Here is a 24,071-nt window from a genome sequence, read left to right on the forward strand (position 1 = left end):
TATAGGCCTACAGGCTCAGGAGTTTGACTCCCATTAGCAAGGGAGGTCTCGACGTAGTGAACTTCAACTAAATGGCCAATTGTGGACTGAATCAGTCTCACTGAGATGTTGGTTTGAAACACTACATGATGGTCGCTTATCCATCCGTAGGCTCTATCCAGGCTTTACTTCCCCCACCACCAGACGCAGGACATCGTCTTACCGTCTGGTACCCGGCTAGATCGCGGGGCAGAGGTCGGAAACTTCTACAGGCCTAAACTTAACAGTCATGTATTTAGTGCTACTGACGTAGCGGATAGATCTCGTCTGTGTTTTGTTAGTGTGTGTGTCGTGGTAGAGGGTGGGGACAACATATAATCATGCTAAAAATGAGTACATATTGGTTAGATGTTAGGGGATCGGCGTGGTCGAGTCGGTAAAGCTCGTGGATGCTTAACCGAAATGTCTCGAGTTCAAATCCTCAGGCAGATGAGGCTCGTTAGCTGGGGATAGCCATTCTTCTAGGAGAGACAACTCCAAAATCAAACATCTGCTGTAGTTTGTTCTTGGTTGGGCAAAGGCTATGGAAACAAATTAAAATAAACCGGGAGTGATCTCCGCTAAACTTTCTCGAATATTCTTATATAAAACAACAGGGGATGGGAACTCCATTTTAAATACTTAAAGTTTTTAAAATAGAATAACATCTCGTAGAATAAACCGGGAGTGATCTCCCCTAAACTTTCTCGAATATTCTAATATAACACTACGGGGGATGGCAACTCGGGATATAGACTTCTAGACATGATTTTTAATAAATTTTAAATACTCAAATTTTTTAAGATAGAACATAATCTCGTAGAAAAAAGAAATGCACACCAAGCGAACGCCGAATAAAGATGTTCATAATGGTGTGCAATATTATTAGTACTTTATAAATTTAGATGCGTTTTTGAGAAATCGGAAATAGCGTAAATTAGTACTTCCCGTCAACGGAAATTACTCAAAATTTAACAGAAGGTAGAGAATTAGATCTTTTACTTACATGTGAAATTTCATTTATCTATCTGAAATAGTACTCAAGTTATAGGCTTTTGAAAAATGAAAAGTAGAAAAAGTACCACTTCCGGTTATCGGAAATCGCTCAAAAGTTGATAGGGATCTACGATGTTGATAAAATAAGACACACAGACATACGGACAAGATTGCAAAATTATGTTTTTCCGTATCAGTGAGGTGTAAAACGTCGAGATTTGTACACATCCTTTTTTTTCACGATTACAAGACTTTCTCTATACTTCGTATATACGAGAAAGTAAAAATAAAATAAAAGTGATTGCCTAAAGTAGAAGTTGGGGCGTTCGTTAATCGAGGTACGATAGTCTTGATTTAAGTGGCACAATGTTTAACTGTGAGCAGGTTATTTTGTTTCAGTTTTAATATTAGCAAACAGATAGCCATTTTGGTTTGCTATAATTTGAATGCAATAGTTAATACCTTGCCTGTTCGACATGCTTCTATTTCAACAAATAATGAATCATTCCACATGACTTGAGATAAAAGTGCACTGAATCCTGCCCATTGTCCCTGGACTCATGGTATGCATCCCAGTTTGTATTACAGTGATGAGTTGAGCATTACCAACATTTACAGTTGAATGTGTTCTGTTCCATCTATAGCACATGAACATTGAGATTTTATTAGTTTGATCTGGTAACAGCAGTTTTATTTTATCATAGCGTAGTTTTGAACGAAGGCAAACGTAGTTGTTCCCGTGTGTTATTTCATAATTAAAATTTATATCTTTTACTTGTATCTCAAATATTCATTTATCTATCTGAAATAGTACTCAAGTTATAGGCTTTTGAAAAATTCAAAGTAGAAAAAGTACCACTTCCGGTTGTCGGAAATCTCTCAAAAGTTGATAGGGATCTACGATTTTGATACAATACTTATATATAAAATTTCATCAACCTAGCTGTAACGGTACTCAAGTTATCGTGTTTACACACACACAGATACAAATTTATGTTTTTCCGTATCAGTGAGGTGTAAAACGTCGAGATTTGCAAAAATCTCGATTTTTTTTTGCACGATTACAAGACGTTCTCTATACTTCGTATATACGAGAAAGTAAAAAGAAAAGCAGGCTGAAATCAGAGTCAATGGTCTCAATGGCGCCTAACCTAAGGGGATCCCTTCCAATACTAAAATTAAGAACGAAGAAGAAGAGAAGAAGAAGAAGGTTAGATGTTTGTATCCAATTTACCGCTCATTGAACACAATTGACAGCTTTTTAAATTAGCAGTTTTGTAAATATCGGTGTCGAATGTTCCTATAAGTTATAAATAATCCATTAATATCTTGAATGGTATGCTGATTAGGATATATATATATATATATATATATATATATATATATATATATATATATATATATATATATATATATATATATATATATATATATATATATATAATCAGGGGCCCCCAAAAAGTTTCAGCCCGGGGCCTCGCCCAAGCTTAATCCGCCCCTGGGCCTATAGCAGTTACAATAACTGTCATTGTCAATGCACTTTACATGCTAACTATAGCTTTCTTGTTGATGTTGTGTGTGTGACTGTACTTAAATTTATGTAGCTAATGCGGGTAGATATCACACTTGTTGATTCTAGCCATAGGTATAAAATAATGTATTGATTACTAGAGCAAAAGATATATATATAGATCTATATATATATATATATATATATATATATATATATATATATATATATATATATATATAGGCCTATATATATATATATATATAGGCCTATATATATATATATATATATGTATATATATATATATGCAACCATATAATAAGAATATTGTCATTGATGTTGTTGTTTATTGTTTATTTTCTATATTTAGAATATTACTTGTAGTAATTTCCTTATAGGAAACTCCCCTACTTAGGCCTAGACCTAGTAGGCCTAGATTTATTTGTTATGTAGTCTAGCCTATCGTCCATAGTCTAGTTATTTGCTGCGATATTGTCATATCCGGTATAAAACGGGGTGAAGGATGTTTAGATAAACATACTGCCCAATTTTAATTTACCACGGCCAAAATATTGTGAAAAAGTTCCGTAACTTGTAATTCATTTTCTTATTATCTGTTACATACAAGTGTTATGATATTCTATAGTTTAACGTAGGCATTATTAAGTTTATTGGTATTTTAATGATTGTTGTCCTATACACTATACAGCGTTAAAGGAATTTACAAATTATTGAGTGCTTATCTGGCATTTAAATGCAGTGTAATTTTTCTATAGCAAGACCGTATTTGTCAAGAGATCATGAAATATGTTTTGTGTTTAGAGTAAAGTGAACTTTCATTTAAACTAGTGTTTCATCTCAAATAGTATGCGCGATGATGGGTAAGAAGAGAAAAAGGATTATTGGTAATATCATCTGGTCCAAAAAAGGCTATCCAAAAGATTCAGAAGAGGTAAGTCAAGTGTTTGATTAAATTTGATTTGGAAACGAGTTCACTCACTCACACACGGTCTCATCTGTTCACTCTCACAGAGTTAAGGCCTGTGTGTAAGCATGTGAAAAGAAGTGGATCTAGATCTACAGATTATATCTAGATCTAGATAGAAGACTAAACAGTAAATCTAATAAAATCCGTCAAGGTGAATGTGAATGAGTGATGGTGTTAGGCGTTAGGCCTACACTAACAGTACACTGTCTAACACACTACCATTGGCTTTAGAAATAGAAATCTACTTAAAACAGGGTAAAACTCCATTTTAGCGTATTTTATTCTCCGCTTCTTGTTTACGTCCAGTTGAGCGTATTTTATTATAACAACGGAAACACACCAAAACATTGGGAAAACACGATTTATTTATTTGTATTGTATTTTTGTTTTAACAAATGAATAAAAAAAACAAAGAGACTGACTTTGTTTTAGATTTTGATAATTTTACTTTTATCAAAATTTGAGAAAAATCCAAATTTAGAATATTGAATGTGTAATGTTCGTGTGTCAGTTAGAATATTCATGGCAATGGGTGAAGTACGTAAACATAACTCACAATTGCAAGGCGGTTAAGTTTTTATTGTTACAAGTATCTCCCAGGCATGATACTATAAATAAACATTAATGAACTTACAATGACCCCAAAACTGAGGCCAACACAATTTCAAACAGCTATTGCCCGAGCTATGACGTATGCTGATAAAGTCAATGTGAACTCACGGTGAACCCGCGACCGTGTAAGGATTTTTCTCCCGCAGACGATCACACGATATTTAATTGGAACAGTTCTATTAAGTTCTAATGCTATTTTATGGTTTTTTTTACCTTTTCTAATTAAAAATCACAATCATAAAAAAATAGGTAGATCTAGTGTTTTCCTAACGTTTTTGTGTGTTTCGGTTGTGTTTATAATAAAATACGCTCAACTGGAGGTGAAGCGGGAAATAAAATACGCTAAAATGGAGTTTTACCTAAAACAGTATGTAGTGTAGTATGTATGTAGGCCTATGTCTTGACTAGGATTAATATAAATCGAATGTTAAGCTGAGTTTTGACGCCACCAGCAATAACAGTGCCCCATCATGTTTGCCTGTCGTCCCTACTGGGACATAGGCCGCTGACAAGAGCTTTCCAGACGTCTCTGTCCAGGGCTAGTCTCTCCAACTGTCCCCAGGTGTATCCAATCTTCTTGGTGTCTTCTTCCAGGTCACGTCTCCAGGTCTTTCTTGGTCTGCCTCTCTTCCTCCTGCCTTGTGGATTCCAGGTGAGGGCCTGTCTTGTTATGCTGGATACAGGCTTCCTGAGTGTGTGGCCAATCCATTTCCATTTTCTCTGGAGGATCTCTACTTCCACTGGCAGTTGATTTGTCCGTTGCCATAGAACATCATTTCTGATGGTTTTAGGCCAGCGAATTCGCAGGATCTTTCTGAGACATGCGTTTATAAATGATTGTATTTTCTTCTTATTTATAGCAGTTATTCTCCATGTCTCAGCTCCATAGAGTAAAACAGGTTTTACTAGTGTGTTGAAGATCCGGATTTTTATTCTAAGGGTTAAATCTCCCGAACCCCAAACATTTTTTAGTTGGTTGAAGACTGCTCTTGCCTTACCCGTCCTTATTTTTATGTCTGCTTCTGTCCCACCCTGCTTATCAACAATACTTCCAAGGTAGGTGAATCTATCCACTTCTTCTAGGGCTTCTTCTGCCAGTGTTATAGGGTTGTTGTTTGATGCATTGACTTTGAGAACTTTACTTTTCCCTCTGTGGATGTTCAGACCCAGGCTTGTAGAAAAATTTGCAACCCTGTTGGTTTTATCCTGCATTTGCTGTTGTGTGTGAGAAAGGAGGGCCAGGTCGTCAGCAAAGTCCAGGTCATCCAGCTGGCTCCACAATGTCCACTGTATACCGTTTCGCGTTTTCTCTGTTGACATCTTCATAACCCAGTCTATGGCCAGTAGGAACAGGAATGGTGAAAGTAGGCAACCCTGCCTTACTCCGGTCCGTACTGGGAAGGCCTCTGTAGTCTGTTGGCCATGCACTACTCTACACTTGAGACCTTCATATGAAGACATAATAATGTTGACTATTTTCTGTGGCACCCCGTAGTGTCTCAACAATTTCCACATTGACTGCCTATCCAGGCTATCAAAGGCCTTCTCATAGTCTATGAAATTAATATAGAGAGATGAGTTCCACTCTTGGGCCTGTTCAATGATGATGCGCAGGGTAGCAATTTGGTCTATGCATGACCTTTCCTTCCTAAAGCCCGCCTGTTGATCTCGAAGCTGTGCCCAGAACAGTGCCCAGAACTACTCTTTTGACATTGGCTCAATGATTGGATGTGTGTTAGTCACTCTACTGACTGCTAACTATTCAAGTCTATTCTTAATCTTTCTACTTTCAGGTTAGGTTATAAAATCTTATTTATTTATATACAAAATACATAGGCCTGCAGCAGGTTTATTTTATTTTACAATTTACCAAATCTTTCCATCTCATTGTTTGTTAGGATTAGAATTTAGTAGGTCTCGGCCTAATTTAAATAAATTTAATCTGTCTTATTATTATACCAGTGTCGGATAATGCAATAATAATGGAATCTTTTATAAAGGGAGAGGGGTGTGTGTAAAATTACTGGTAGTTAGGCCTAACTAAATACTGATACTCTAAATGTTTACCCAAATATGACTCGCTAATAAAGCCAATGGTAACACTATCACTAATTGTTTAAGTCTTACAATAATCCTTACCAAAGCAATAAACAAAGGCGTCTTAGTGCTGAGAACACTATCACCTTGTGTATGTCAACATCATTTAACCGTAAACAGATAAACTATACATTAACAGGAAACAGATAAACTATACATTAACAGGATATAGTAATGATGTGAACAAACTCACAACTATTTCTGGCATCAGTAATACCAATACCCCAAATGTATTTTTTAAGACCATGATAGACTAGCTTGGGTAGCAGTGTTTCTTCCAAACTTTATTCTTCCTGGGAGGGGGGGGGGACGACGACACACTGTTAAAAGCATATATTTTCTATATAAATTTCATTTGGGTGGGGGGTGGTAGACTCTTCACAGAACCCTACCCCAAAGAGATGCCTGGAAGAAACACTGTTGCTTAGGGATTGCATTGACATTTTAGCAAGTTACGCTTATGTATAGTGTTTAGTTTACTAACAGTAACCTTAACACCCCCTTATCAAGAAGATTCCATTATTTGCCATAACTATAGCCTTTAGAATAGAATAATGGACTAGTAATTCAAATTAGAATAGGTTGCCATTTTTATATTTGGTTAGGCCTACTATCTTTCTTTCTGATTTGGATGTTGATAAACAATTCAATAATTTATTTCACATTAGTTAGATTAATTCGTATAATTTTATTCCCAAACACAAGTCAAATTGACTGTTCACAAAGCTAGTTGTAGTGAGGCAGTCATTTTTACACTGCAACACATTTGCTAATGCTACTCTGTCTTCAGTTCTCTCCAGTGTGTAATTGTATGGAATTTCACTGATTATACTTATATTTAACTTATAATCATTTTGATAAAGATAACTATCCTGATATAATAAGCAAACTTACTAGTTTCTGTTTTTTTTTTCTAACACAATAAAAGGTTACTATTATGCTAGATATACCCAGTGGCATATATAAGGTAGTGTCACAACCTTGCAATCATTATAGCAGATGAGATAAATCAATAGAATATGTTTCGTTGTAGCAATATTTTCGTTAGAAAAACTTTTGTTGTTGTTTTTCTGTTCCCTTTTCTGATACTTCTCAATTCTGGCTGTAATTTCCTGTAACATTGCTAATAAGCATCTTCTAACCTAAACTTTACTATTCCTAGATCTCACATCCTCGCTTTGATCATTTAGATACCATTTTCTGGTTGCCTTTAATAGCAATAACATTTCATATAATTATAGAGAGAAAGGTGTGCTTTTCAGTAGTTTGGCACAATTGTTGTTATCAGTTAAGAACAATAATGATGTTGTAACATTTCTAGATTGTGTGGCTTTAGTTTCATGTTATTGGCCTTTTTGTGGCTGAAGTTGTAAAAAATAAATTTGTTATTTGTATAAATTACAAACTCTTTTGTGTTGTGTTACTTAAAAAAAAAACATAATCTAACCATTGTTCAATTTGCCTGATATTACTCAGAAAGGCCAGATAGTTGTAACATTGGCTAATTAGTTTAATAACCCATTACATAATATCCTTTCTTACAAATCCATTAAAGAAGGGTGTTTTAAAGCTGTAAACATGGAAACCCATAGTAGTTCATTTATATAGCCAGACATTTGTCATTATAGTGATCCTCCAAGATTAAAACAAGTTGTTTTGCACTCGCATGTTTTTAGTTGTTTAGTTGCTATTTTTTCAATGATGAAAACTAGAAAAGTTTTAGAGTTTATTTGCATTTTGGATTATATAATTTCCAAACACTCAAATAGGTGAACCATTTTCCAATGTCTGTTGTGTGATTTACTATACTCCAGTTAATAAAAATAATTATCATTACTCATCTTTACTTACACTCCAGTAGTTCTAGCCAACATTTATGCTTTATGTTCATTTCCCTGACTTGTATATCATTAATGGATGTTTTGTTTTTATTTACATAGGGTGAAAAAGATAAACAGGTATGATTGAGGGTTAACATTAGTTAACCACAAACAAATGTAGTTTTGGATTGCAGCAACGTATCATCTTAATGTTTATAATAATTTTATATTGCCACTGATAGAGAAAAAAGATTTTAAAATTTATTAAATGTCACAGATTTTGACATTAAAAATGATTTGCTGTGATCCAAATTAAGGGTGTTTTTTTAGCTGGTTGCTGATAGTTTTTTTTTATATTGTTAAATTGGAGTTAATATTGCAATTGCATGTTTTAGCTTATTTACAATCAGTACTTGGTCTGTTAAGTGTTGTTGTGATGTAACATCTGAATGTCTACTGTGTAAGTCTACATTTCTAAGTCATGTTGCATTGAAATAACTGATAAATGATTTCCTACTTTTCCATTGTTCTGCATACTTGACTAATTATCCATATCTATTATACACGAAGTACCAGATATTCGTGATGCTTCTTTAAAACATCGCAATATTTAATGATGAGCTGAGGATACAATTATCTTTTTTGTATACTGTTGCATAAATTGTCTGAATATTTATTTCTACATTAGTTAAAATTTAGAAATGCATATACATGTGGTATGCTCTTACTAGAAGATGATTTGAAAATTTTCAATGTTATGAAGCTGGGTCAAAACTTTGGTATAAAAGCAAACAACTACAATAACTAATATACACTTTTCCTTGGTTCTTAATGTGTGTAGCCTAGACAAGCACATTTTTAATAAATTTCCTTTCTTGAAAGTTATTTCTCCTACATTTATGAAATTTCTTGAGTTGATTTGTATTTTCTAAATTAAGGTATTATAGCAGTTGTTCCCATTCTATTTTTCTCTCATATATTATAACTGCTTATTTTCTATCCACCTTCCCACTATAATTAACAGTATATTTTTAAAATTAACAATTTTAAAGGAGTATCTTTTTCAATTGTTTGTCATACTGCAAATATGTTATTCATGTACCAAGTTACTGGGCATAAAAGCATTATCAAATTTCAGTGTTATGGACCAAGTCTAATGTTGTCACTCAGCTGGGTACAAAAAAACTGGGTCCCCCACAGCATATGAGTGTTCTTCTGTTGTTTATCTTTGTATCACGACACTCACCTGAAAGCAAAATCTGGGTCCCACACAGAATATGAGTGTGCTTCTGTTAATATCTTTGTATAACACTCAGCTGAGAGCAAGAACTGGGTCCCACACTGCATATGAGTGTGCTTCTGTTAATATCTTTGTATCATGACACTCAGCTGAGAGCAAAAACTCGGTCCTACACAGCATATGAATGTGCTTCTGTTAATATCTTTGTATAACACTCAGCTGAGAGCAAGAACTGGGTCCCACACAGAATATGAGTGTGCTTCTGTTAATATCTTTGTATAACACTCAGCTGAGAGCAAGAACTGGGTCCCACACAGAATATGAGTGTGCTTCTGTTAATATCTTTGTATAACACTCAGCTGAGAGCAAGAACTGGGTCCCACACAGAATATGAGTGTGCTTCTGTTAATATCTTTGTATAACACTCAGCTGAGAGCAAGAACTGGGTCCCACACTGCATATGAGTGTGCTTCTGTTAATATCTTTGTATAACACTCAGCTGAGAGCAAGAACTGGGTCCCACACTGCATATGAGTGTGCTTCTGTTAATATCTTTGTATAACACTCAGCTGAGAGCAAGAACTGGGTCCCGCACAGCAAATGAAATTGCTTCTGTAGTATATCTTCGTATCAGCTGTTAACTTTGGTGTTGAGTCATGTCCTCTCAGTATATAAATCCACCTCTTTTTTTTTTAAATTGATACCTATGTAATTTTTATACAATTCATTATATTTTATTGGGTTCAAATCACCAGAATTTTTTTTTGGCTTATGTACTAACTAAAACCAATGCATTTGGGTTTAAAGTTTGAATGTGCATTCTTTTGACTTTAAAAAAGTTAATTTTGTGCTTTAATTTTTTGAAGTTTTTTTAAATGTGTAGTGATAGTGTTGTTTTATGTATTTTGATTGTACAAAAATGTAGGTCACTTAGATACTGACAGTTAAGAAGGTAGGGGGTGAAATTTTAGGGGATAGGAGAATACAGATTTTAGGGTGATTATTTTTGGTTTTTCAAATAATTTTTATAATATTATTTAGTAGTTGGTAACTATCTGTGTGTAGATTTATGTAACTAATAATTAAGTACAGCTTACATTTCTACATATTAACATAATTTATTAGAATCAGAGTCTCTTTCAGTCATCTCTCCTTACCTCCACCCCTACCAAAATAGAAAAAAATATATAATTTATACTTTAACCAATGTCCTGGAGAAAAATGTCTGAAAGAAACTCAGATCAGAATTATGAATACTTCTTTAAGTTTACTTTTTAAAAACTAATATGTTTCTCTTTATGTAGGCCCTACCTAGATTTACATCCTTTTTAGTTTATTTTAAGTTTTTATTGTTTTATTTCCAACTGATTTCCCTTGTTGAAAGAATATTTTTTTTTAACAGCAGCATAAACCATATTCATAAGACACAATCAATATATTTTATGTGTCACTGCCTGACCAAAATAATAAAGCCTGCAATAAGCCTGAATACTGGTTTACTGTGTTATTAGATGGAGTAACAGCTGGGCTCTTATGTCCAATAATATAAGCATTTGTTCAGGGTGCTCCCATTAGTTTCACACTATTTTACAAACTTGCTCAATCTGTTGGTCCCAGGTTGCTGTTGTTTTCTTCTAATAGATTTGTGATAAACTTATACTGACCTTATTTTATAAAAACCTTTGTTAAATTTTATGTTTTTAAAATCATTGCTTTCCTGCCCATTGGATTCCAATGCCATTTTAAGCATTGACCCATCCTTTTAACTGTTTAGTGTACTTATTTAAGTACACAAACTTGTATTTGAGGGTACATTTTCTGAATGGGCTATTATGACTTTCCTGTTGTTGGTTATGAAATACCTTGAAATGTGATAGTTTCACCTGTAGGCCTACCAATCTTATCTTGCTGATTTATTTTTCTGAGTCCAGAGCTATTGCCCAACTATTTACCACAGATAAGGAAGATAAGAAAAGCAAACTTCAGCTGAAATATATTGAATGAATTGGGTTACCATTAACTAATGCAATTTCCTTCAAATTATGTTAGGCATGAAATACCAAATTTTTAAAAAATCTGTTGTTTTTTCTCAAGATATAGTGTTATATATTACCTTAAGATAGCTTTTAAATGGTTCTGATTTTTTGCTTACTACTAGACATTAACACATTAGTATTGGGTATTACAATAAGTCTCAAAACTGAACATTTAAAACTACCTTGTTAATAATAGTTATTTTGTTTTTTTGTTATTTTTCACATTTGAGTTACACTATGGCCTTGAAAATTATTTTAGAAATTTTCAACAAAAAAAAGAAAAGTAGTTACCAAATCATCAGTAGCCTCAAGTATATGGTGCAAAGTATTACAATTAACATTAAACAGCAGATTTTATCTCTTGAAGTATTACTGCTACCATTTTAGCATTTTTGGATGCCGGGCTATAGCGATAATTAAAACAAACACTCATTCTGTCTCAGGAAATTGTTGCTTTTTTTATTTATGGCAAGAAAATCACGCATCACATAATAGCTCACTATGTTTACAATCTATTCTGATCCTGTTTTAAACCATTTAATTCTTACTATGTAGTTAGTAATTTTTTACTTCAATTCCAAATATTGTCTTAATTGTGTTTTGTTTTTTAAAATAATGGATGCCACTATCATTTTAAAAACGTTTATTTCAGTCTGGGCTGGGACAAGCAAGCATATATCATGCATTGGTTATCATTTTCTTGGAATTTTTTGCCTGGGGCCTGCTAACATCTCCAATAATAAGTGTGAGTCTGAAATAATTTTTTGTAATAATTTAAAAACTACTTTAAAATTTATTTTTTTATTAAAATTCTAATATGTTATGTTGTGTTTTTTATTTTTATTTTGTTTTTTCATTGTGAACTACATAGTTTTACTAGGGAAAGTGCAAGGCATTGTCTTATAATTAGAATATTTTATCAGTATTCAACAAAATTTACCAATTTCTTTCAGGTTTTAAATGACACTTTTCCTAAGCACACCTTTCTGTTTAATGGTCTTATTCAAGGTGTCAAGGTAAGCACTTATATCTCAGTACATCATTAGATTTATTGTAAGCATAACTTTATTACTGTCAACATACCATGGCAACAAAGTGTGTGCACGGTGCATTTCTTGTAACAGGTTTAGAATTATTGATTGCCTTTATTGGCAATTTGACTGATATTTTTTTTTTTTTTTTTTTTCCTTCTATTGCACATGTTAACACTGTTTTATTAATTTTATATAAATACACTGATAAAAAGTTATCCTGTTCTTTTATCTTATCAAGTTTAATACCTTTCAAAAAGGTGTTTTCAAATTGTTTAAATAGGTTCAACAACTTTTTGTTCTGGATATTTGGTTCCCTTACTTGTTGGCTTAGAGTAAATTTAAAAACTTAGGGAAAAATGAACAAAGAAAATAATTATGACCCACATAAGTCAGTCTTTAGTATCTTTTGTTATAACAGCAATTAACATACTTCTTTTTACAGTCTAGTTATTCATTATATTTTGACATTTTTATATTCTGAACATTATTTTCCTACTGTAAAGTAGCAGAAAAAAATGTAAAGATTAAAATATTTAACTTTTAAAATAGTGTTGGTTTTAGAACAAAGCGATTGGAAAATGTCTTTTTAATTCTTACATGTGTACTGGGAAAAATTTGTCACAATATTTTTCTCTGTTGAATAATTTAGATGTCCTATGCCCCAAGGCAACCATTAAGCAAATGAAACAGTGTCACTGTACCTTGATGATCTGAATCATCAGTGTCTGTCTGTCTGTCCAATCCTGTATATCTGCTTTAAAAAATCTACTTTTCATCTGGTTTTTTAATCATTTAAGCTATGCATTAAGTTTGTCTACTAACAATAATCACCCACTACAAGAGAAACCTTGCAATTTACAGTTATAAACAGGCATTATCGCTAATCACCTTTAAAACTTATTGTGTTTGTTAAAACATGTTTACGTGTGCTGTCAATAAAAAAAAGTAGCACTGCACTTGCTGATGCACTGTACTTTACTCTCTCTCTGTTCTCAGGGTCTTTTATCCTTCCTAAGTGCACCACTGATTGGGGCCCTCTCTGATGTATGGGGACGCAAGCCATTTTTGCTCCTCACTGTGGGCTTCACCTGTGCTCCAATACCTCTGATGAGGTTAAGTCCATGGTAACCTTATTTACTTCCATTTACTCACATCACCATAGTTTGGTTATTGAGAGAATAATAAAGCTGCATTGTGATGGTATTGATTTAATGCTTTATTCTTACTATGAAGTTCAGGTCCACATTTGAGCAGGTGTTGCTGGACTAGAGAATTTCAGATCTTTGGGGTTGTAAATCTGAAAAATAATTGATGACATGACAGTTTAGCTAGTTATAACTTGACAATTTTTTTTTTCCAATAATTTGTCTTCTCTTTTTTAATGAGAAAAGCTTAATACATTAGTTGATATCTCACAAGTGTTATAGTGGTATAAAACATGGTATTATAATGCACCTCTGTGACAAAAGTAGAGTGCTATAGTTATTGTGAAGAAATTAACAGTATAGCTTGGCAGTATATGAGACCACAACTCTACACTTACCATCAGACACCCATTTAACACTTTAACCAATATGCAGGAGCTCTCACAATTTGGTGCTTGACCCTGGTGAACTCTGACCCCAACACTGACCTATTCAAACAAAATACAAACATGAAGTAGCTTCCTCAAATTGATAATTGTAACATGAGTTTCCAAAAAAAATGAAGTAGAGTTCATCTGTTTCAATAACCCTGGCATACAGGGGTGTAGTGTGGTCAGCACCATGCCCAGCAGCCTTAGTATCCCTAGCTTGAATGAGGTACCCATCAGAGCTGGGTCATCTCAGGGTCATCTTACAGACTCTAGATGGTATCCAAACTCCATACTTTCAGACTTGCAGTCATAAGCTCTACATTAATGCTTTATCTAACTTTATCTAAAAATAAATTAATACAATCAGTTTTAACGCATTAAAAATGTAGACAGGTTCATATAATTATTAATAATATTCTATTTTTCTTCAGGTGGTATTTTGCTATGCTTTCAATATCAGGAGTGTTTTCTGTAACGTTTAGTGTTGTTTTTGCTTATGTGGCTGATGTCACAACAGAGGATGAACGTAGCTCAGCCTATGGCTTGGTAAGTAAAGTTGTTTGTTTATTCTTATGTTTGATTTACCCCTACAGTACCTACACTTGGAGTGGTACTCTTTAAAATTTCAAATTTACCTTGATCATTTTTTTCTGCTCTAGGTTTCAGCAACATTTGCAGCTAGTCTTGTTACCAGTCCAGCAATTGGAGCATTTCTACAAGATATGTACAGTGAAAATTTGGTCATCTGGCTAGCCTCATCCATAGCAATCTTAGATGTACTTTTCATCTTAGTGCTTGTTCCAGAGTCCCTGCCAGAAAAACTGCGCCCAGCCAGCTGGGGCTCTCAGATCTCCTGGGAGAAGGCAGATCCCTTTGGTGTAAGGCATTATTTGATTACATTTTATTACATTTATAGTGTAAACTATAAACATGCTCTTAAACTTGTCTTATTTTTAATGCTATGTATTTTATCTTAGATAGTACATTGTAATATATATTTACTAAAAGTTTAAAAACAAAATTTAATTGATTAATTAAATGCATTCTGTGTTAACTGTAGGCACTGAAGAAAGTTGGTCAAGATTTGTTAATCCTTCTGTTGTGTGTAACAGTATTCCTCTCCTACTTGCCAGAAGCAGGAGAATATTCCTCTATATTTGTATATCTAAGACTGGTATGTTTCTATTTCATTTCTCCAGTTATTTTTATTGGATATCTTTAGATTATTACTATTGACAGTATTTTAGTAAATGTGTAAGCAAAATTGATTTACTTTTTGAAATTTAGATAATTATTTTATATGAGTATGACTATTTGTTAAGATTTTTTTTTAAATCACTTGAGAAGGCCTACTTCTATGACTGTTTTTTATTACATTTGTTTGCAGTGTGTTTGAGGCCAATTATTAAATGGTAAACAAACACAGATATTTGATTATTTGACTTATAAGAAACTTATAACTAAACAACTAGCAGCAGATTCTCTTACCCACATTCATTTACAGGTTTCTACAAGGGGAGTAACTCATATTTACAATATTATTACAATGCAGATACTGGTCATTACATTGTTTAATTAATTTATCAGATTATGGACTTTTCAAAAGAAGAAGTGGCTTCATATATTGCAGTGGTTGGAGTATTATCTGTGTTAGCACAAGTAAGATTATCTCATTACATCAGTAGTTGATAGCACCTGTTGTCTCCTTATATAATCCCTCCAAGCTTTCCAACTCACTCTATGCGAGATTATTTTTCATTCATCAACTTTATATATTTAATCCCTTGTTCTTGTTTAGTATATTATATAACATGTTTCTTTTAGCTTCTAGTAGAAGTGAGGTAGTTGTGGTTTAACAACTTACTTAAACAAATATAAATTATCCTAAAATAAATATTCTTTCCTTTTTTTTAAAAACTATTCTTCCATTTTTTACAGACTTTGATTTTAGCTTTGCTTATGAAATACATTGGTCATAAGCAGACAATTATGTTCGGCTTAGTGTTTGAAATCATACAGTTGACATGCTATGGCTTTGCTTCACAACATTGGTAAATAAAAATCTTTTTTTTTTTTTACAATAGAGCCAATAGCTGAATGGTTAGAATACATTATATTTAAAGTTCCTTTTTAATGCTTACTCTTTTAAAAACATTTTTTTAACCTATTGTTTTCCTTGAAAATAGCTTTTTAAATTTGTATGTAGAACTAAATGTTTAGACAATTATTAATTGTTTTGTTACTCTCCTTCAGGATTATTTGGCTTGCAGGGACAATGGCTGCCATGTCTAGTATAGCTTATCCCTCCATAAGTTCATTTGTGTCAGCTCATGCCAGTCCTGATCAACAAGGTTGGTTTCTTTATTTTGTTTATTCCATATAAGTCATAGCTAGTGTTAACTGAAATTATGCTTTTTTATTCACACTAATACCCTTATACCAATAATATCATGAATACAAGCTTATAATACAACTAGATGCCATGGTAGAATAATCTTTCCCTATCAAGACACCAGTGATGTAATGTTATTGTTTTGTTGTTTGGCAGGTGTTGCTCAAGGTGTTGTAACAGGTATCAGAGGTCTGTGCAATGGGTTGGGGCCTGCACTTTTTGGTTTTATTTTCTATTTGTTCCACGTTGACTTGAATGAGAAAAGTGCAATGCTGGATGCAGCTGACAAAAGTGATAATCTGTCACATCGCACAATGAACAGTGCCATTCAGGTAACTTTCACCTTATTTTAGCTGACCTGTTTTAGTGTTCCCAGTATTGTTATTTTGTTTCATAATACATAATAGTGGAATTCATGTGTTGGCACAGAATAATTTACTTGCCATAATCATAAATTCCATTTAACTCCATTTCAGATTTTTTAATACCTTATTGTTATTTAAGTTAAAATTGGACATAAAATTTGACACATGTATGTGACATTTTCAAAGACTTGAAATCAAACATATTCTAACACTGTTCCTGCCATCCCTTCACCTCACCATCACTCCTGTTCCCACTTACATGCCACTGTCACAGTCACGTGTTTACCATTGTTAAGAATAAACCATTTTTTAACACTCCTTTAATAAAACAGTATTGAATTTTATCCAAGCTATAACTTTGTCTAAGCCTCTACTGTGTCAAATAAAAGAATATCTATCTATTTGCTTGCTGAAACCTGTCTGCCCCCTTGTTTATTCAATGTGAAGCATTGAAATATTTTTTAACAATCTAAAATCACATGTTTACAGAGTGTGGTTCCAGGACCACCATTTGCATTTGGGGCTGTACTTGTCATCATGGCTCTGCTGGTGGCTGCCTTTATGCCTGAGAATCCTCATTCTGCTGCAGCCAAGAAACAGAAACTTGCTGCTGCTGCTGCTTTTGAGATGCAAGAAGATGGAACAGGTAATTCATCATATCATTGTCTATTTTAAACCTCCATTGCCATCATACTGTGGTAGCCATTATTGTTCATTTATTTTTAACAGACTAAATTAACTTTAAATAAAAAATTCTCTAAAATGTGTGTGTAATTGTCACGTTTACATTATTAGTACACATCTTTGTTTAAATATAAAGAGGATTCTTTACAGCAGTCTAAAATAAGTTTTCTGACATTGTTTTCCCTGTAGGTGGTAAAAAACATGAAATAGAGCCCTTGATTACTGATACAGATGTAGAGTTATAGCGAAAAGTACGGCGAATGCATCGATGTACCCGGTTTGGTTTGTGTTGCTGGACCAGACACTTATTTATATATTTATACACATTTTGTTTTGTCATTGAAAATGATTATATTGAAGTAGGGGATTCAGAACTAGAGTCCCAGGTTTAATTTTCCCTTTAGCCATGTTCAGCCCTGACTCTAATCAAGGCATTTTTTTCTTTAGTGGTTTTGAAGTTGATCATAGTAAGGTACATGAGTTGTTACTTTGATTTGATAACTCTAACCTGTGATGGTTGAACTAGAATCACCAAAGATGCTTTGTCTATTTGTTATAATTCCTTTCGTTGACACATCGTAACAGACGGCTTCCGTATTTTCTTTCATGTAGATTTTTATTTAATATTTTGCTAAGAACCAGTTTGTATAGATGGGGGTGGGGCTTATAATTTGATGTGAACTTTTAGAGCTTTTTGTTTTGCTTTCATCAAGCAAAAAAAGTTATTTATGTTTAGCTTTCATATAAAAGTTTACAGAATATGAGAGAACTGAAAAAGAATTGTAAAATTATAGTTGGTGTCATATTTTCAACATGCCCTACCTTGCCTAGTGATGTAGTGTTTACTGCAGTCAAGCCTAGGTTTCAATGCACACACACCGGAAGATGTTGAATTACTGGTGCTTATGATAAATCTACTGTCTTCAAAGTGTTTAAATTTCTATTTCTTTACTGTTTTCCAAACGGCTTGTTTTTCCCTGTCTTTTAGTAAAGTGTTCATACACAATTGACTTGCCTCAAGTATGTTCCAGAAGATAATCAAAAACTATGGAAGAACCAGTTATTGTGCATAGGGGGGTGAAAAGTTGTGTGTATTAGTCAATGTTTTAATCTAATAATGTCAATCACTTCTATTGAAGTGATCATTGTAACATGTCCATTTCTTTGGACCATATAAATGACTTTGTATACCAACACTACCAAAATAAACTTGTCATTACAAATTTTAACCTATTTAATCCTGTATTCTAATTTTGCAGTTTTGGCTTTTTGTTTAAGTTCAGAGATTTTATTTAGCTCTGACATATTCTAAATATAGAAAACTTGATTTTGTTTTAGCCTGTTAGAGAAATATTGGAACTGGTTAAAAAAACACAATTTATTAAAATTGAACATCTGGAATAAATGGAGTTACCTTACATAAATGAAAATCAAGATCCATTACTCTAACACAAACAACATTTGCTTGTGTTTTCTAAGGTAATTTCCTTATGTACCCATGTAAAAAAAAAATGTGTGTGTGCTTATAAAATCCACTTGATTAAAATCACTGTTAGCTTTGAGAGTAGCCTACATTTAAAACAATACATTTAATAATTATGCTTTACCTTATCATTAATTTATTAAAAAGATTTTTAACAGAACTTTTTTTTTAAATTAATTTTAGCTTCTTAGGCAAATGTAAAATTTTGTTTTCTCATATCTTTGGTGTACAAATTTGATCCAGTTTTGATACTTTGGTGTACCTAATATGTTAGCTTGTTCCTCTAAAACACAAATGTATAATGCTTTATTTCTAATAGTGAAGATTCACTGAAAATTCCACCTACTATATTACATGTAAATTTGTGTGTAGATACATACAGGTATACAAACATGTATATTAGTAAGAAACACTGCTTATTTGTCACTGGACTCTTGAAAATTTTTTGGCTTCTATCCTTTGTGACAATTACAAAATTAAATCAAAAGTTGAATATCTTCAGCAATTCTCTTTAGTCAAGCATTTCTACAATTTTGGCCAGAAGTCCGATCTCTCATCCACTCTGTGATGAAATGAGTGTTGCAGCCTCTAGTTTTTTTAATTACAAAAAACACTGGTTGTACAACGTAATCAATAGAGTTTAATTGTCTTTTCTAGTGAGGAAACAAGGATTGGATTTAAAATAAACGTAGTGTTGCTTACCTTGTTATACCATCTCATGCTGTCCTGTTGAAGCATAATTAATTCATACAGAGCCTTCTAAAGTGAATCATTGAATTTGGAAATCTTTGTAATTGTTTCAACAATTTGGTGTAAAACATCACAGAACCCACATTTCTGATGGTTTTTGTCTGGAAACTGTTAGTGTGTGAAAGACGCTATATAAAAGTGATGATTTTTAAACAGGTTGTTTGATAGTCTTGTCTTATACGAAACAGTGGTGATGACCTTGACTCCACATCTTCCAGGCGTCCTAGTTAAAAAATAATTATCCCTGTGACTGTTAACATCCTACCTATTTAGGTGTATCAGTTGGGATGGTATTGTAGTTTGTTTAAAAAATGGCCTTGTAGGGGCCAGGAAAACCATTGAGATCACATGTAGTCAAACATCTTCTCTGCTGTTAAAATCCTATACGGGTGCTTGTGCATTGGCTTGTCATAAAAAAATACCTGTTTAGCTATTCCATATTGTTCAGTGTTTGATGGTATTTTTGAAGTTGATGTATAAATATTTCATCGGACCCCTTGACAGCCTCTAATGTCAGTATTTCTTGCTATTAATGTTTACATTAAAATGTTTGACTCAAGCTTGAAAAAAAGATTTGCTTTTTTTTTTTTACATTTTTTTTGGTCATTTTTTTAAGGAATTTTTTTTTATTTTTGTGTTATTCAGTTTATTATTATTCTATTTACTAAATATTTTGGATTGGCTATTGCTCATATCAACAATCCAGTCATTAATTTCCTGTTATTCCTTCATCCTGTTCAACAAATTGAATTTGCTGCAGTTATTTTTAACAATTATAGACTTTGTTTTCAACATGATGTCTGCTTTCAGAAATTTCTTAAAAGAGTATGAGAGTTCCATGTACACATGGTTAAACCATAATTTTAAAAACATAGTATTTAAAGTTTCATATTTCAGGATTTTACTAGTCTGGGGAAGGGGGACTCAAACTGTATTAACATGTAATAAATAAACTCTATAAATCTAAAAAAAAAAATGGCTCTCCCAGTTTTTTTTTAATTTGTGTTTTCACACCATTTAATTCCTGTATTTAGCCTAAAATAATTATTAAACAGGTTTTAATACTCAGTAATGTAATTGTTAAATTGTTTAGTAAATAAATGACATGATATTGATAGTGCAGAATGGATTTAAATATTGTTCAAAATAGTTCAAAATCCTTGCATGATTTCGATAAGGAGACGTTATAACTTTTTTTTAAATTTCAAATCCATGCTTAAAAACAGCTGCTAAAGCCTGTTGTTGGATTTCATAATTGGCCTGTGGGTAGTAATTAACAAGGTAAAGCCATACATAAAACTGAAGTTGTTTCCTAGTGATCGGATTAAAGATAGAAAGATTTGAAATATCCATTTTGATCTCATCAGCTTATACACAACTTTGATGTGCCACTACTTTCTCTCCCTTTATTTTGTATCTTAGGATATTTGTAAATTAATATTGCATATACATTCATGTCTTTCTAATCTTTTGCTGTTAATAGTGGTGAGGGGATTTATCAACAAGTTTTTTTAACTTGTCTTTCTTTAAAATAAGTAATAAATGTTATATAAATTTCATGATATTTTCAATTTAAAATAATACATTGATAGGAATGATTTTAAAAACAGAACAGAACTGCCCTCAATTGTGTTGTGGTTATTAGGAATACTTCTTTAAAAAATATGTTTTTAATTTTCACATTGGTATTTCTTAAGCTTTCAAATAAACAATGAATATAAGTTAAAATAACCTTTGATAGATTTTCAAATTTGTATCAAAACATTATGCTAGCTCCCCTTCAAATTTATGTAGCAATTACAAAAAAAAAATAGACCAAAAGGATAAATGCATGTGCTTATTGGTAAACTAATTTTAAAATGTTTACAGAAGCCAAAAATTGATTTTTCAATGTATCAGGTGTAATTGAGCTTATATTTTTGCTCATCTAATTCCTGGAAAAACTAATCATGTTTTGTCTTGTTCCATCTTTTTTATTGAGATGTACAATTTTGATTTTGTGTGTGCGTGAGTGAGAAGTAACGTTATTTAATGACATGATGTAGAGGAGAGAGAGAAAAAATCATTACATTAGACTATTATCTTAGTAAATGTGACAATACTGTGATTTCTGCAGGCATAGTAACCAATACCAGTTTTGATATCTATGATTTAAACAGCTCATTAACTTGACCACAAAGTTAGGATAGAATACCACACACAACTGCATTGTTTAACTCAACGGTTATTTATTACAATGAAAGCTGCAAAGATGTTATTAAATGTTCTGCTGTCTTTTTTTTTTCCTTTTAAAAAGTGTTTTTTGGATTTGGTGTGATACGGTTGGTTTGACTAAGATTCCTCTCACTGTTGTATATATTATAATATGTGTAAGTACAGTTTGCTACAGGGGTTTAGCCCCACAGTTTGTTGAATTATCATATGGCAATCTGTTTTCTTTTTGCTTTGACTTTTTTTAAACATCTAGGATTTTTTTTCATTCTTGTAAAATCATATTAATTAATCTTTTTTCTTTCTTTTTTTATTTAATTTCACACAAAAAATTTTTTTTGGAAAATTGTATATAAAGTTGCTTTACAGTTTTTACCTAATAAGAAAAACTAAACACAAGTATAAAAGAATTTTATTAGCATATGATATTTTCTCTATCAATCATAGTTGCATAGGCCCTACAGATTGCTTACCATTTGAAGTATTACAATTTAGTTTTTCCACTATAGCTTGAAAACATTTCATTGTACTAAATGATAATCATTGAAATAAACTTTTGATTTTATCGGTTTAAAAACAGGTGGGGGGAAGGACCTAATTAAACACTAATTATTTTTGCAATTTTTAAAAATTATTAAAATTACTTTATTATTAATATTTATTTTTTAAATATTAAATGTAATTTTAATAAATTGCTGGACTATATAATATAGGTTTAACTAAATTATACATCAAATTTATTGTCAGCATATACTTTAATGTTATTTGTAAACTGACCCACTTCATGGATGTTTCAGAGAATTTAATGAATGTTATTCTTTTATGATTTACATGATTAAAAAGGTCATTAGCAATCTGAGTGATATTTGGTTTTTTGTCAGTGTATGTGTTCATACTTCCTAGTGGAAAATATTAATGTTACCTAATGTTATATCAAATAAGAGGATTTGCATGCCTTGTGTAAGTTGTGATACATCATCGAAGGACCCAACAAAAGGACTATGGCCCCTGACAAATAGTATCCCTTAGCCACTGACAAAAAAGATCACCAACAATATGACACCCAGTCAAAACAGCTTTTAACAAAGTCGCTCATACGAGTCCTAGTAATAGGGCCCCAAACACAAGGGCCCCTGTCAATTTGTTCCTTGTCAAAATAGCTCCAGACTAGCACTAGAGAACATAATGCCCTCACTACTATCAACACTATGGCCTTAAATAAAGCCACTAACAATAAATCTCTTGTACCTTTCATTTATCTACCCTGCCCCTTAGATTAGCGTTTTCTAAATGCGGCCTTATTATAAGACTTGTGATACAAATTATTCTCTTGGTTCACCAATACAACAATCTTCTTTGGGAAACTTTAAAACACTTTCATATTGAGATCTTCAAGTAAACTTTTGTTATGAACAATATTGTTTGGGCCATTTTGACACTGAGTTGTTCTCACTGTGCCTAATAGCATGGGTCTACAACTAGCTGTTTAGAACAATCGGTTTAAAGATATTCTTTTCGATATACCCACCCCCTCTTTCCCCAACCTACGCCACTCCGTTTTTATAGGTTTTTACTTATTGGTAGCAACATTACATCAAAACAAAGTATATATGTGCATCTTCCCGACTCTTTATTAAGAAGGGCAATAGCCATACAGTACACGGCTCTAAAATCACAGGTTGTTGAACATGAATTACCACAGGATGTCTATTAGTAGGCCTGTTCGAATAATACAATAGGCCTGCTTAAATCATAAATTTACGTTAGCTATGGCAGAAGCTTTTCGTTGTTTATGGGGGGAAACGTAGACCAGCTGGGGGAAAATTCTTACTGATTGGTTTATTTAATTGTTTCTGGGGTAAAATTTCAGTCTTCTGCAAAAGCTTATGTTTTAATAGAACAGGTCATAACGATTGCCGTTTTATAAAAATAGAACCTCTGGCTTTCATTAGACCTCTACCTGGCCTAGCATAGGCGGGCATACTCACTTTAATAAACAGTATTCGATCCTAGAAAGAAACGATTTTAGCTACATTTGCATCTTGTTTGTATAAAATATAGCAAAAAGACAAAGTATTAAATATGCACTGATTTTTAAATGTTGGCCTTTAGTTAAAATTTGAGCAAATTCTCGTGTCGGATACAAATAAATAAATAAATAAAAATAATTGACTGACTGTAAGCGTATTTAAAAAAAAAAACAGCCATTCAAAATCACTGCACAAACTTATGCAGCTTAACATAAACGTTAATATTTTA

At 32.6% G+C, this 24,071-nt stretch overlaps 1 protein-coding gene across 4 annotated transcripts; it reads left to right on the forward strand.

Moving 5' to 3' along the window:
- Positions 1–3,029: 3,029 nt before the first annotated feature.
- LOC131943089 (hippocampus abundant transcript 1 protein) lies at positions 3,030–22,668 on the forward strand. Of its 4 annotated transcripts, none has more exons than XM_059303102.1 (15): positions 3,030–3,118; positions 3,391–3,476; positions 8,162–8,179; positions 11,970–12,062; positions 12,271–12,333; positions 13,348–13,475; positions 14,359–14,473; positions 14,587–14,805; positions 14,988–15,101; positions 15,515–15,586; positions 15,866–15,978; positions 16,181–16,278; positions 16,476–16,651; positions 17,174–17,330; positions 17,558–22,668. In XM_059303102.1, exons 2-15 carry the CDS (start codon positions 3,399–3,401, stop codon positions 17,611–17,613), a joined length of 1,500 nt encoding a protein of 499 aa, XP_059159085.1. In that variant the 5' UTR covers positions 3,030–3,118; positions 3,391–3,398; the 3' UTR covers positions 17,614–22,668. The 4 variants fall into 4 exon arrangements, with proteins under 4 accessions (XP_059159085.1, XP_059159087.1, XP_059159086.1 ...); XM_059303103.1 differs by having other exon boundaries at positions 3,039–3,106; XM_059303104.1 differs by lacking the exon at positions 8,162–8,179.
- The last annotated feature ends 1,403 nt before the right edge of the window (positions 22,669–24,071 follow it).

The sequence above is a fragment of the Physella acuta genome, unplaced genomic scaffold (genome assembly GCF_028476545.2).
Source record: "Physella acuta isolate Inbredline_101_S28 unplaced genomic scaffold, ASM2847654v3 ptg000441l, whole genome shotgun sequence".
In the NCBI taxonomy this organism is placed as follows: Eukaryota; Metazoa; Mollusca; class Gastropoda; family Physidae; genus Physella; species Physella acuta.